At 42.7% G+C, this 16,358-nt stretch overlaps 1 protein-coding gene across 2 annotated transcripts in view; it reads right to left on the bottom strand.

The window, feature by feature from the left end:
* Positions 1-16,358, bottom strand: part of LAPTM4B (lysosomal protein transmembrane 4 beta) — an 86,010-nt gene that overhangs the window by 7,839 nt on the left and 61,813 nt on the right. The window contains exons 6-7 of one of the 2 annotated variants that reach the window (XM_038555131.1): positions 14,171-14,266; positions 10,233-10,660 (exon numbers count right to left, since the gene is read on the bottom strand). In XM_038555131.1, the coding sequence (XP_038411059.1) occupies positions 10,649-10,660; positions 14,171-14,266 (108 nt within the window). In that variant the 3' untranslated portion in view covers positions 10,233-10,648. Of the gene's footprint in view, positions 1-10,232; positions 10,661-14,170; positions 14,267-16,358 lie in introns of those variants that run through there. The other variant, XM_038555130.1, reaches the window with a different exon arrangement.

The raw sequence follows: 16,358 nt of genomic DNA, 5'->3' as shown, positions 1-16,358 counted from the left end.
GCTGGAACTCATACAGCAATTTGGCAGTGTGGCAGGATACAAAATCAATGCCCAGAAATCAGTGGTGTTTCTATACACTAACAATGAGACTGAAGAAAGAGAACTTAAGGAGTCAATCCCATTTACATTTGCACCCAAAAACATAAGATACCTAGGAATAAACTCAACCAAAGAGGTAAAGGATATATACCCTAAAAACTACAGAACACTTCTGAAAGAAATTAAGGAAGACACAAAGAGATGGAAAAATATTCCATGCTCATGGATTGGAAGAATTAATATTGTGAAAATGCCAATGTTACCCAGGGCCATTTACATTTAATGCAATCCCTATCAAAATACCATGGACTTTTTTCAGAGAGTTGGAACAAATCATCTTAAGATTTGTGTGGAATCAGAAAAGACTCCGAACAGCCAGGGGAATATTAAAAAAGAAAACCATAGCTGGGGGCATCACAATGCCGGATTTCAGGTTGTACTACAAAGCTGTGGTCATCAAGACAGTGTGGTACTGGACAAAAACAGACACATAGATCAATGGAACAGAATAGAGAATCCAGAAGTGGACCCTGAACTTTATGGGCAACTAATATTCGATAAAGGAGGAAAGACTATCCATTGGGAGACAGACAGTCTCTTCAATAAATGGTGCTGGGAAAATTGGACATCCACATGCAGAAGAATGAAACTAGACCACTCTCTTTCACCAGACACAAAGATAAACTCAAAATGGATGAAAGATCTAAATGTGAGACAAGATTCCATCAAAATCCTAGAGAAGAACACAGGCAACACCCTTTTTGAACTTGGCCACAGTAACTTCTTTGCAAGATACATCCATGAAGGCAAGAGAAGCAAAAGCAAAAATGAATTATTGGGACTTCATCTAGATAAGAAGCTTCTGCACAGGAAAAGCAACAGTCAACAAAACTCAAAGACAACCTACAGAATGGGAGAAGATATTTGCAAATGACGTATCAGATAAAGGGCTAGTTTCCAAGATCTATCAAGAGCTTATTTAAACTGAACAGAAAAGAAACAATCAAATCATGAAATGGGCAAAAGGCATGAACAGAAATCTCACAGAGGAAGACATAGACATGGCCAACACGCACATGAGAAAATGCTCTGCATCACTTGCCATCAGGGAAATACAAATCAAAACCACAATGAGATCCCACCTCACACCAGTGAGAATGGGGCAAATTAACAAGGCAGGAAACCACAAATGTTGGAGGGGATGTGGAGAAGAGGGAACCCTCCTGCACTGTTGGTGGGAATGTGAACTGGTGCAGCCACTCTGGAAAACTGTGGGGAGGTTCCTCAAAGAGTTAAAAATAGACCTGCCCTACGACCCAGCAGTTGCACTGTTGGGGATTTACCCCAAAGATACAGATGCAGTGAAATGCAGGGACACCTGCACCCCGATGTTTCTAGCAGCAATGTCCACAATAGCCAAACTGTGGAAGGAGCCTCGGTGTCCATCGAAAGATGATGGATAAAGAAGATGTGGTTTATGTATACAATGGGATGTTACTCAGCCATTAGAAACGACAAATACCCCCCATTTGCTTTGACGTGGAGGGACTGGAGGGTATTATGCTGCGTGAAAGAAGTCAATCGGAGAAGGACAAACATTTATGGTCCCATTCATTTGGGGAATATAAAAAATTAGTGAAAGGGAATAAAGGTAAAGGAGAGAAAATGAGGGTAAATATCAGTGAGGGTGACAAAATATGAGAGACCCCTAACTCTGGGAAATGAACAAGGGGTAGTGGAAGGGGAGGTGGGTGGGGGGTTGGGGTGACTGGGTGACAGGCACTGAGGGGGGCACTTGGCGGGATAAGCACTGGGTGTTATTCTGTCTGTTGGCAAATTGAACTCCAATAAAAAAGAAAGAAAGAAAGAATCAAGTAGGGGAGGGGCACCGTGGAGAGCCGGGTAAAGCCCAGCTGCGAGAGCCTCCGGGACGGGAAAGCCCAGCCCGGGAGAAGCAGGAAGTTTAAAAAATCCGCACCAGATTCTTCCTGGACGGAAAGGTGCTCAGCCGGGAACTCGAGCCGAATCGAATCGAATCGAATCGAACCGCAGGAGGGGCAGTGAAGCCCCAGTGTCCCCCGCGTCGCTAAGAGCAAGTGCAGCCTGGGGTCAAGCGCGCTGCACCCGGCGGGCGACTCTCGGTGAGGAGCTGGGTCGCGCACCCGGCGGGGCCTCGGGGGGCAGCCGGTCCGTCGGGCGGGGGCGCCGGCAGGGGGGGCGCTGCCTCGCTGCCTTCAGGAGCTGCGACCTGGGAGCGCGATCCCAGCCCACGATCCTGCGCTCCCCCGGGCCAGGCGGAGGCGGGGAGGGCCCAGGACCGGGAGGACGCTCCTGCCGCGGGGCGCCCCCGAGCTGTGCGCATCGGCGCCCCGCGCCGCCCCGGGAGCGTCCAGGCCAGGGCGGACTGGGGGCTGCGGGAGTTACTGGGGGAGCTGGCTCCAGAGCTGGAGACCTGGCCGCGGACAGTGGTGCTGTTCCTCCTGGGCTCACCCGGTGCCTGGGAGGGGCGGGGCCGCCAGGGGACATCTCTGCCAGGTGCACACACCTGAGAATCAGGGCCGCAGGTCCTTCCCCCAGAAGACCAGCTGGAAGGACCGGGAAGAGCAAGTTCTTGACCAAGCGGCACTGGAAAGGGGAAGTCGAGGGATTTATAGTATGCAGAACCAAAGGGTACCCCCACTTTTTTCCCTTTCTCCAGTACAGCTCATTTTTATATCACACTACAAGTTGCCAATATTTTTTCTCTTTTCCCACCTTAACTACAATACTTTACCACCTCTTCATCTTTAAGTTTCTTCCTTTTTGACTTTCCTATTTCTACAATTACATGTCTTAGATATATTTTCCACTTCTAAATTCCTTTCAACATACTCAATTCAATTTTGGGAGATACACGAGATATGTTTGTGTGTGTGTGTGTGTGTTGTTTTCTCTGCCTCATTTTGTACTGCAACAGCGGAAGTTAATGCTTTCTAGAACATGACCAGCATGCACCCAGAGCCAAGTAGTATACCGTGCTGGTTCATTCTGTGAGATTATATTCTCTCTTCATTCCCATTCTGCCCCCTCTTTTATCTCGTTTATGTTTTGGTGGTCAGGGTCGGGGCTTTCTACAAGTATTGCTGGTTTATAAATGTGGGACTGAGCATCTTCTAACATACAGAACTTAGTACATTCAGAACCAAGAGGATCACCCTCTAAGACCCCTCAGGTAGAATACATTCTCTTTCCACTACAACTTCTTCACCACCACCAACTCCAAGTCCCCCCTTTTTTTCTTCTCTTTTTTTTTCTCTTCTTTCTTTCTTCTTCTTTGGGATTTTTGGCCTTTTATTTTGTACTACTTTGTTTTAAAAATTCTTTTCACTTTAATGACCCTTTTGTGTTGTTTTGTTCTGATCTTTGTTTTCATTTTCTAGTCTCTGACCTCATCTAAGCTGAAACTTACTTAGGTCATGGTTCATATTCTTGACTCAGCCCGCTTACACAGCTACTCTGCACTGAGCAAAATGGCTAGAAGGAAGAATTTACCGCAAAAGAAAGAATCTCTCTGCTACAGAGCTACAGAACATGGATTACAATTCAAAGTCAGAAAGCCAATTCACAAGCACAATTATAAAGCTACTGGTGGCTCTGGAAAAAAGCATAAAGGATTCTAGAGACTTCATGACTGCAGAATTTAGATTTAATCAGGCTGAAATTAAAAATCAATTAAATGAGATGCAATCCAAACTGGTTGTCCTAATGACCAGGGTTAATGAGGTGGAAGAAAGGGTGAGCGACATAGAAGACAAGTTGATGGCAAGGAAGGAAGCTAAAGAAAAAGAGAAAAACAACTAAAAGACCACGAGGAAAGGTTAAGGGAAATAAATGATAGCCTCAGAAGGAAAAATCTGCATATAATTGGGGTTCCAGAGAGCGCTGAGAGGGTCAGAGGGCCAGAATGCATATTTGAACAAATCATAGCTGAGAACTTCCCCTAATTTGGGGAGAGAAACAGGCACTCAGATCCAGGAGATACAGAGGTTTCCCTTCCAAATGAAAACTGTTCAACATCTTGACATTTAATAGTGAAACTTACGAATTCCAAAGATAAAGAGAAAATCCTTAAAGCAGTGAGAGACAAGAGATTCTTAGCTTATATGGGGAGAAATATCAGATTAATAGCAGACCTCTCCACAGAAACCTGGCAGGGCAGAAAGGGCTGGCAGGATATATTCAGGGTCCTAAATGAGAAGAACATGCAGCCAAGAATACTTTATCCAGCAAGGCTGTCACTCAAAATAGGAGAGATAAAGAGCTTCCAAGATAGGCAGAAACTGAAACAATATGTGACCACCAAACCAGCTCTGCAAGAAATATTAAGGGGGACCCTGTAAAAGAAAGATGGAGCCCAAAGAAATAATCCACAAAAACAGGGACTGAGTACTTGGAAATCTGAGAAAATAACTGTAGAGGCAATTAAGATAGGACATGCCAATGAGGGTGCCATATAACAAAATTGGTTGAAATCCAATTATTTTGACATTTTTAGAAGTTGGCATTTAGTTAAACTCTTTCACTTTTTTTCTTTTTAATTTTTACTTATGATAGTCACACAGAGAGAGAGAGACAGAGGCAGAGACATAGGCAGAGGGAGAAGCAGGCTCCATGCACCAGGAGCCTGATGTGGGATTCGATCCCGGGTCTCCAGGATCACGCCTTGGGCCAAAGGCAGGCGCTAAACCGCTGCGCCACCCAGGGATCCCAAACTCTTTCACTCTTAAAAATTTAGTCATTCATAATGAATGACTAAAAAATAATCTCTTAGGACTAAGAATATAGGTCATATTCTATTTCAAACTAAAGTCTCTACCTGGTAAATGGCAGCTACTCACTGAGTAGATAAACACAGACAGATTACAAATCTCAACAGAGACTACTTTACTTCAAGTAATATTCAATATGCTGAAATTCCTATCTAAGTACAATCCCTTGGAGTTTGTCTTAATATGAGCTCAACCACAGTGACTGTGTGATCATGTAACTTTCTGACATGCAGGTGGAAAAACCCCTCTTGCCAGTGACCCCAGAAGGCAGCTCTTCATTAGGAAGGTTAGAATCTGTAGTATTTCCTTAATTGGGAGTTATCTTGCTAGGTTACAGTGTGCTTGTGGGAACTAGTTCCTCAATCATTTTAATTCAACTCAACCAATACTCAGAGTGTTACCAGAGTAGACTTCATTCTTCCTAGCTACTTCAATATATAAAACAGTTGGAGGGAGAAATAAATTTGCAAAATTTAACACAGAAGTGACTCCAGCTGGCCATAAATCCACAAGTCATTAAAATTTGGGAAATAAATTCATCCCATCAAAGACTAAGAAATGATAAAAAGCTCAAGAGAAAATAACTATCAGTAAAAATAGGAGATGTTTGGGTACTATGGTTAGAGTTGGACTTACACTATCATACCAGAGCTTAGGCACTAAAGGCTTATTTGGAACTCTACAGTTGCTAAGATTACATCCCCCAAAGTATTATATGTAAGTAACATAAATATCTTCAGACACACAAAATTGCATGCCAAATTTTATGTTTGTGCAATTATTTTCCTGGAAAGAGCATTCAGAGCTTCTATCAGATTCTCAAAGAACCATTCCTGGAGATTTGGAAGTCCAAATCTAGGGGTTGGTAAAAGGCCCAAGGTAAATTGCACCAGGAGTTTGCTTGCTGGACAACACCCGCACCCCCCTCCCCCCCCCCCGCCCATCCTAGCAAAATGAGGTATATTAAGGTGAAACCAGTGACCAGGATGACAGCTGTGTGGACCTAGTCCACCCAGTGGTAGGGAAAGGAGAAGCCCTAGGAAAAAAAGAGAACTGACTGCTGATGTCACAGAGCCAAACACTTGGAAAATACTATTACTAGGTGGTTGACAGACTTAACAGCCACATAGGAAGGATGGGTAAAACAGGTAAAAAAAAGGTAAAAAAAAAAAAAAAATGAAACCCCCAAATTTGGCAGATGAAAAAACAAGGCAAATGTTTGCTGGGAAAAAAACAAACACTATATGAAAGAATGTATACCACTGAGCTCTGCACCGAACAATATTCCCATATATGTATATGTCTCTTGTCAAAGGCAAACACTCACTGATGGCGGCCCCGGAAAATCTGATATGATGATGCAAGGAGGACAAGGGAAGCAGGGACACAAGTAGAAGAATGAGAACTAAATCCTAGTCAACCACAAGAAGTCAAAAGAGATCTTGGGTAGATCATCAAACAGCAATGTCAACATTACTTTTAAAATACAGAGGCAAACACTAGAAGAAATAGGAAAAGGAGTCAGCAGGGCCAACTGCAGGGGTGACAGGTAGGAGACAGGCAGGGCAATGCAGAAACCAATCTTTCACTGCCATGAGCTTTAGGTATGCACACATAATACCATGTTAACAACACAGATAATATTTAAAAATAAAAGAGTAATCATGGCAGTGTTGAAGGAAAGAGGAAATCCATCATCAAGGGGCTGAGCTTCAACCTGAGGGTGGGGACAGGCTAAGCGCCCCATCTTTCCCTTAGCTTGTTGGCTGGCAGGTGAGTTGTGGCTTTCAGAGGAGCTTCTGTGGAGGCCTGGAAGGAAGCTGAGCCCACCTGCCAGGTCTGCTACTCTCAAAGTGAGAAAGAGTGGTAGGACCTGCACCGCGTGCAGTACAGACGCTGCACAAAGCAGCCAGGGACACTGTGCTGGGTAAAGCTATGAGCTCGGGTTGTCTGTTCTCATGGAGGACCGGCCCCACTTCTGCTAGAGACTCCTGCAGTCCTGTGAGTACCAGCCTCCACGTCCAAACACAACGCAGAGTACCCCCATACCAGTGCCAACAAGCGAACGACAGTGCCCTCAGGTACCTCCAAGGAAACACACATGTGCAAAAGGAAAACAACCTATTCCCTCATTTAATACCACATTCTTCATGCTGCTCAGCCCACACCAGCAGCAGCCCAATATCTGACCCTACCTTTACATGATCTATCCAGGTAGATCATCTACACAGCATCCTTGTTACCAATCTGACTCCTCCTCATGATTTTTCTCTCCAGGAATGCTTTTTTTTCTTATGTTGCTCCATATAAACCCAAACAACCCAAGGCTCAAGTTAAATTCACTGCTAATATGGAGATCTGAAATATTCCAGCCTCAATAACACTCTTCTCCACTTTATCATGCCCTGTTATAGTACAATAAGCTCTTGAAATAAAAACACTATAATAATATATTTTCAGATTCCTTTTTTAAAAAAGATTTTATCTTTAATTTGAGAGAGAGCACACAAGCTGGGGGTGGGTAGCAAGGTAGAGGCAGAGAGAGAGAAGCAGGCTCCCCACTGAGCAGGGAGCCTGACAAGGATGTGGAGCTCAATCCCGGGATCCCGAAATCATGACCTGAGCTGAAGGTAGACACTTACCCGACTGAACCACTCAAGCGCCTCTCAGAGTCCTTATAGATATATGAAGTCATAAGAAAAACAATGGAAATGGCAGCAATAATATAACCCTTTGAACTCAAGACACAAAATCATTTTCTGAAGCACTTATGCAATTTATTAATTATAGATTATCTTGTACTCTGAACTGTCTCATATACATTTACCTTTCTCCTCTCCAAGAAGTTTCTAAAAGGCAAGAGTCTCATACTTCCATATTCCTTTCTCATAAATGGTTCTTAGACAAAGGGGTGTTCAAATGTGAGTTCTATCCCTTAGTAAAATGTGTGGCCATGATTAAATTCTAGAGGCAATATGGTGGTGGACAAACACAGCATCTGAAATCAGACCAGGGTTCAAATTCTAGCCCTGTGATTGATGATTCCTGGGGTCCTCTGTTACTAAATGTACCTGAACTGTAGCTTCTATACTTATAAAATGAAGACAGGCTCCCTTGCACTCAGTGTTGTAAGGATCTAAGGGAGTTAACATACCTAACGTGGAGTACAAGCTTAGCATCTGTGTGCTCAATGAATGGCAGCAATCCTCCTTAAACAGTATTATTTTAGGGGCACCAGGTGGCTCAGTTGGTTCAAGTGTCTGCCTTTGGCTCAGGGCATGGTCCCAGGGTGCTGGGATCAAGCCCCACAATGGGCTTCCTGCTCAGAAAGGGAGTCTGCTTCTCCCTCTTCTTCTGCCCCTCCCCCTGCTCCTGCTCTCTCTCTCTCTCTCTCTCACTCTCTTGCCCCCCTCTCAAATGAATAAAATCTTAAAAAAAAAAAAACAACTATCATTTTATCCAACTAGTTCAGCTCCTTGCTTTCCTCAAGAAAGTAACACCAGTAAGCCCTCTATTTATACATTCATTTACTTGGGTTAGAAAATAAGTTCTCCTTTCCTTTCTCGGCTCTGGCGGTGGCAGAATGTGGTAGAGGCTAAAATTGAAGCTGCTCTGGGCCTCCTTGTTGAAGCAAACAGATGATAGGATAAAGGCCTACACGGGAAGCTCACTGAACTAACAACCTATTTGATATAGACCGTGTCTCAAGAATCCTGAAGATATTCCTGTTCTTCAATATGGAAGGAGAGCCCAAAGGTTGTGGTGAGCAACTCCTTCGGAAACAGCCAGCTCATGACTCCTTTTATCTCAAAAGCTAGGAGTAGACAGTACATTCATCTCCCCCTACAACAGGATTTGCCATCTCTACCTCGTATCTCCTTTACTGGATCTAAACAAAAGTAACTGCATGAGAAAGGCCACTCTCTATGAAAAATGGATGCCATTTTTACTGTGAGAAGTGTGGACATATGGTTCTAATCTACAACCCAAAGTAAGATTTGGTTGTAACAGCATATCCGTGCACTCACTCCCTACCCACATACATCCAGGCTCCTGTTGGAGGCCAGCTAGGCTGAGAAGCAGAGATGGAGAGAACAGGGTGAAATCTGGAGCAGGATGCCCTATGTTGGCTTAGCAGCGCCCATGGCGGGGGGGTCGTGGGTGGAGGGAAGCACATGCAAACTCTATGTCAGGAAAGACCAAGGCACACATGCAGCAGTGTAGGTAGTTTGCTGTCTAGCTAAGTGCATGAGGCAGGATTACAAGAGATGAGCCTGGAACAACAGGCTCAATCCCAGCTGGTCTTGTAAGCAATGACAGGAGCACGGTACCTTCTTCCATAGAAACCAGTGGTCCTCACCATTTTGGGGGAGTGGGAGGGGTGCTGGGAGCTTTGGTAATGTCCAAATGGAAGAGACCTCCATGGGCAGACACAGATTATTTTTATGAAATCAACTGCCTTATTTCTTCCCACAAAACACGAAAAACTAAAGAAAATACCATTGTAAATGGAGACTTCTTTTCCTTGCTTTGGCTCTTTTGGGGAGGCATAGGGTGGGAAGCAAGGGGCTTGGTATTCATTTGGGCACAACAGCTCATGAGAGCACCAACTGCTGAGAAATCAGTAACAGCCCCTCAAAGTTGCCTCACAAATAAGATAAGAGTTGGCAGGACGAGGTTATAATTCTGCTCCCTTTTCTCATTTCATGAAAATATTAGAACGCAAGCAGCTGAGACTGATGTTACTGTAGGGATAATCCTGAATCTATTCCTATTTACTGAAAGGGAAAAAAAAATCAAACTGCTGGCAAACTTAGATTTTTAAATATTACCCCACAAGTCACAAATGACTATTATAGAGCAAAGAGGAGTGACGGCACAGCTGAGAAATGCTGCAGTAATAAATGGCAGAACTCTGTGAAGACTTTTAAATAAGGGGCTGACAAATCAGTTTTTTTTTAAGTTTACTGTATTATATCTTTTATTTTTTAAATTTTATTTTATTTATTTATTTTTAATAAATTTACTTTTTATTGGTGTTCAATTTGTCAACATACAGAATAACACCCAGTGCTCATCCCGTCAAGTGCCCTTTCAGTGCCTGCCACCCAGTCACCCCCACCCCCCACCCACCTCCCCTAGTTTGTTTTCCAGAGTTAGGAATCTTTCATGTTCTGTCTCCCTTTCTGATATTTCCCACTTATTTTTTCTCCTTTCCCCTTTATTCCCTTTCACTATTTTTTATATTCCCCAAATGAATGAGACCATATAATGTTTGTCCTTCTCCGATGGACTTAAATTTCACTCAGCATAATACCCTGTAAGTTCCATCCACGTCAAAGCAAATGGTGGGTATTTGTCGTTTCTAATGGCTGAGTAATATTCCATTGTATGCATAGACCACATCTTCTTTATCCATTCATCTTTCGATGGACACCGAGGCTCCTTCCACAGTTTGGCTACTGTGGACATTGCTGCTAGAAACATCGGGGTGCAGGTGTCCCGGCATTTTACTGCTGACAGATCAGTTTTATGATTTAGATCACTCTGGCAGCAGCAAAGAGAAAAGAACTGAAGAGAAAGGAGAGCTAAAAAGACTTATGTAAAAGACTAATTGTAATAAGTTTAAAAATGACTTCCGGGTTCCTGGCCAAGGTGACAGGTGTACACTGCTACCGTTCACTACAATCAAAGGAAAGCAGCATATATGGAAGAAATGGAGTAAGCCCTGTGGTGTGCTCTCTCAGGGGTTGGCTGGGCGGCTGGGGGTACAGGCATGGAGCTGAGCCTGTTCACACAACTTAGGCAATTTCCTCCACATGAAAGAGAAAAAAAAGAGAACAAGAGAGATGATATATTAGATACTGCTCATTTCATCCACGAGCATTGGTCCTGCTGTATGCCAGATACCGAGGGTACCACGTTAATTGAACTAGCAGACAGCTTATCTGCTAGTGGAGAGGGCTGATAAATAGAATTTATTTTCCATTGGGAAGTGCAGAGTTTCCCAACTGGTGTCCAGTCACAAGACCCTGCCATACAAACACTGCTTTTTCCTGTTTGCTACTATTTTGAGAAGCCTGGGGCCCTTGGGGGTAGAGGCTGAAAGCAGGGGCTGCGGACAGACCATCTGGGTCCACCAATCCCAGCTTTGAGACTTCAGGCTGGCCACTTACCTTCTTATTTCGCTTTTTTTAAAAACAGATTTTATTTATTTATTCATGAGAGATACAGAGAGAGGCAGAGACACAGGCAGAGGGAGAAGCTCCTCCTTGCGGGGAGCCTGATATGGGACTCAATCCCAGGACCCCAGGATTAAGACCTGAGCCGAAGGCAGATGCTCAACCGCTGAGCCACCCAGGCATCCCCACTCATCTTCTAAATCCTTACTTTTCTTCATCTGTAGACAGGGTCATAATCGTCTCTCTCTCACAAGGTTAGTCAAATAAGTCCACATAATGTGCTTCTTAGATTGTACATGGCATGTACTAAAGCTCAACAAATCACTTTATTATTATTTTAAAAGATTTAATTTATTTATTCATGAGAGACACAAGAAAGAGAGAGAGAAGCAGAGACACAGGCAGAGGGAGAGGCAGGCTCCATGCAGGGACCCCGATGTGGAACTCGGTCAGGGACTCCAGGATCACGCCCAGGGCCGAAGGCAGGCGTTAAACAGCTGAGCCACCCAGGCGTCCCAACAAATCACTTTATCCCATGCATTTATGGAAGGATGAGAGGGCTTGTGGTATTGGACATACCGCCAAGTATTAAAATGACCCAGAAATAAGGCAAATGGTAATTGGGCTATAATGTTTTTATTCCATATATTAATGGATAGACACACAGATGGATACAGAAAGAAAGGAACAGAGTGGGAGGGAGAGAGGAAGGTGTGTATTACTTTTTTTTCTGATAGTAAACCAAAACGAGCCTTATGGAATAAATCTTTGTATAAGAGACAGTAGATAACACTGCAGATAACAGCTTCTGCTACTATTTTTCAAAGTTTTAGTGACTGTTTTGCAAGCAAATTATTCTTTTATAGATTTTCTACTACAGTGTGTTAAATATAAGCTTGATTTAAATGTAAAAGCAAAATCACAAATATGGAAGAATTAAAACTTTCTCAGGAAAAAGATACCCTTTAAAAGAGCCAAAGGATTAGGTGATGCTCTTAGCCAACCCACTTGCAGGAGGAAAAAGCTCTCAATTGGAGGTCTATCAAGGCCAAAAGCTGGGATTATTAAATTCCTTGGGATGGTTCAAATAGTTGCCCTACAAATGCCTAGAAAACCTGGCTTAAATTTGGGGATCCCTGGGTGGCGCAGTGGTTTGGCGTCTGCCTTTGGCCCAGGGCGCGATCCTGGAGACCCGGGATCGAATCCCACGTCGGGCTCCTGGTGCACGGAGCCTGCTTCTCCCTCTGCCTGTGTCTCTGAGCCTCTCTCTCTCTCTCTCTGTGACTATCATGAATAAATAAATAAAATCTTTAAAAAAAAAAAAAGCACTGAAAAAACAACCATCGACAGTGTATTAACACAAATGCGTGCAACATGGGCATTATTTTCTGAGATACTTCTCAAGGTTCTGTAAGTCCCACACATCGTGATATTTAGGATGATATTCTGTGGCATCTTACTTGTTTAGCAATTTTATTAGTTCCTCAAACTCAAAAATCTCAAAATTGTTTAGATTTTTCATTAGATCAGAAGGACAATAAATGTATTCTGAGATTTCTTATTTAAGAAAAGGCAGAAAGAAACTTATAGGTTACAAAATACCCAGAAACTCAAAGAGAAGGAGAAAATTCTTTAAGCCATTAATTTTATCAAAATTACGATCATTACGCACAGCTATTTCTTTAAAGAGACTTACTGACCTGAGAGAAATTCGTTAAAGGGTTGAAGAGAACATGTGTTTACTGTAATCAGGGCATAGGATCCTGCAGACCACCCCCACCACCACCAAAGGGCCTCCTCAGCATCTGGTATGCTGGGTTTTGTGCATCTAATCGTGGCAGAGCCTCTTCTTAAACCACTGCTCACACATATGTGAGTCAACTCAACAAATGTTTGGTAAGCACTAAGGAGAACTATTTGTGTACAAATGCCTTCTCTCAGAAATTCCACATAGTTATCAGTATATCAGCTGGTACCTATATATTTAATATAAGGTATGAAATTGATTTGTTCCCATTTTATACACAGGGAAGTCAAGCCAGGAACAGATTAAATTATTTTAAATTATTTCAGTAAGGTCACAGAGTAAGTCACCACAATTTAAAAAACAAAACAAAATATAAGACTCTTATTTTAGTTTGGGTTTAACATGTCCTTTGTATTTACCATTCCGTGTGTCCTGTCTACTCTATCCCCTCCAGTCCTATCCATTATGACCCATCCCACATTGTATCATCCATCACCAACCTTTGTATTAACCACTCCTTGATCACTTACTTGTTCTGAGCATTGTGTCACACACTGTGCTGAATATAAAGACGATGGAGACATGGAGAAGTTAATGCCTAGAGGACTTACATTTTTCCTATGAGCCAGGCAGTTTGAGATAATTTACCTAAAGGACAAATGCTTTTGAGAGCTCTTCCAGTAATGACATGCTTTCCATAATCATATTAAATAGGCATAAAAATTTTAAGGATGAACAACTAGGAGCAGAACAAGACTTAAAAACAGCAATCTCTGCCATTCTTATTTCTCTAGCTATATAATATCATTTCTAGGTTTCAATTCACATATCAAGTGAGATAGTAGTTATACTAAGCAGAATTGATACCTAGAATTTTATACCATGGGTTTCATAATTCAAGTTTAAGATATATGAATATGGGGAAGGTACATTTATATTATCCATCTGTAATTTTTTAAAATAAATTTGTCCTTTATTTTATTTTATTTTTTTTAGATTTTTATTTATTTATTCATGAGACATACAGAGAGACAGGAAGAGGGAGAAGCAGGCTCCATGCAGGGAGCCCAACGTGGGACTTGATCCCAGGTCTCCAGGATCAGGCCCTGGACTGAAGGCGGCGCTAAACCGCTGAGCCACTCGGGCTGCCCGCTATCTGTAGTATTTTTAAAAACAAGCCAGAGCTTATTTAAATACATTTAAATAAATGAGTTATATAGCATTTAATATCCTATGAAGAAAATAAATTTCATCCAACTACAAATCTTTTGATGACTAAGCAGCTCATAAGGCTATTTAAACAATGGTAAAAATATAGTAAACACCAGAGACATCTAGAAGCTGTCTTAAAGTAGATGTGTGGAGATCTCCACTTTAAATGACTTCACACCTACCGTAGTGTCATTGCTGGTAACATAAACCAGGACATCGGAGGAGTTCCTGCCATTGATGTATCGGTAGCAATTCCAAACACAGCTAATCAAGTAACCCTGTAAGTGAGTAGTGATTATTAGATCTTTAACTTCCAAACATCAGACAATTTTAAGTACCCCCACCAAGAAAACCATATTACAAAACTATTATTTACTAACTTGTAAGTGCACATAGTAACTCTACTAAGTTAAAAAGTCTTTTAAATTACGAATGTTGTGTATAGTAACTTTCTGGCAAAGGGTGCTGCTGTCGCTTATTCTATAACACCACCCTAGGAGGAGGTGGTAGAAGGGTCAGGGGAGAGCAGAACTTCTGAGACAAGCTAGTTGGAAGGAGCAATCACACACAAACATTTATTGCTGCCAATGTCACACATCAATCAATTCATTAGCCCACTGCACATCACATTTTAACTCTGACTTTGGGAATTTTATTCTGTATGATTATATACGATTAAACAAGTCATATTATATTCAAGGTAATTTAAAAAAACGTTCACAGCAAATAAATTGGTTTCATGGTAAATAAAATTCACTAAGACATCTCTATCTTCGTTTTTTTAAATTTTTATTTATCTATGATAGTCACACAGAGAGAGAGAGAGAGAGAGAGAGAGAGAGGCAGAGACATAGGCAGTGGGAGAAGCAGGCTCCATGCACCGGGAGCCCGACGTGGGACTCGATCCCGGGTCTCCAGGATCGCACCCTGGGCCAAAGGCAGGCGCCAAACCGCTGCATCACCCAGGGATCCCGACATCTCTATCTTCGTAATGAAATATCTAAATAAGATAATTAAAATTAATGTCCAGAATAAAGACATGCCAAGAATAAAGCCTGAGTTCGTGGGAGATGTGCAGCTTTTTTTTTTTTTAAAGATTTTATTTATTTATTCATGATAGACACAGAGAGAGAGAGAGAGAGAGGCAGAGACATAGGCAGAGGGAGAAGCAGGATCCATGCACGGAGCCCGACGTGGGACTCGATCCTGGGTCCCCAGGATCATGCCCCGGGCCAAAAGCCGGCGCTTAAACCCCCGAGCCACCGGGCTGCCCTGAGATGTGTAGCTCTTGAGCCACCTGCACTACCATTCCAGTTACCTGGGACTGAATTAGAATTAGAGGACTTCAAAATCCCTTTCCAGACAAACATTATATGGTCTCATTCATTTGGGGAATATAAAAATTAGTGAAAGGGAATAAAGGGAAAGGAGAGAAAATGAGTGAAAATATCAGTGAGGGTGACAAAACATGAGAGACACCTAACTCTGGGAAATGAACAAGGGGTAGTGGAAGGGGAAGTGGGTGGGGGGTTGGGGCGACTGGGTGATGGGCAATGAGGGGGGCACTTGGCGGGATGAGCACGGGGTGTTATGCTATATGTTGGCATATTGAACTCCAATAAAAAAAACTAAAAAAAATTGCTTTCCAGCTTTACAATTTTTTTTACATTTTTAAATGTAAATTCAATTTGCCAACATATAGTATAACACCTAGTACTCATCCCATCCCTCCTCAGTGGCGGTCACCCAGTTACTCCACCCCCCACCCTCCAGCCCTTCTGCAACCCTTTGCTTGTTTCACAGAGTTAGGAGTCTCTCATGGTTTGTCACCCTCTCTAATTTTAAACACTCAGTTCCCCTCCTTTTCCTTATAATACCTTTCACTATTTCTTGTATTCCCCGTATCAGTGAAACCATATGATGGTCCTCCGAATGACTTACTTCACTCAGAGTGAAATTCCATCCACGTCGAAGCAAATGGTGGGTATTCGTCCTTTCCGATGGGTGAGTAATATTCCATTGTATATATAGACCACATTTTCTTTATCCATTCATCTGTTGATGTTCCTTCCACAGTTTGGCTGTTGTGGACATTGCTGCTATGAACATTGGGGTGCAGGTGTCTCAGTCTTTCACTACATCTGTATGTTTGGGGTAAATCCCCAGCAGTGCAATTGCTGGGTCATAGGATAGCTCTATTTTTAACTCTTTGAGGAACCTCCACACAGTCTTCCAGAGTGGCAGCACCAGTTTGCATTCCAACCAACAGTGCAAGACCGTTCCCCTTTCTCCACATCCTCACCAGTATTTGTTGTTTCCTCTCTTGTTAATTTTCATAATTCTCACTGGTGTGAGGTGGTATCTCGTGGT

The sequence above is a fragment of the Canis lupus genome, chromosome 13, assembly GCF_011100685.1.
Source record: "Canis lupus familiaris isolate Mischka breed German Shepherd chromosome 13, alternate assembly UU_Cfam_GSD_1.0, whole genome shotgun sequence".
Taxonomy (NCBI): Eukaryota; Metazoa; Chordata; class Mammalia; order Carnivora; family Canidae; genus Canis; species Canis lupus.
The sequence above is the reverse complement of the archived record's forward strand: the minus strand, read 5'-3'. Positions and strand labels throughout refer to the sequence as shown.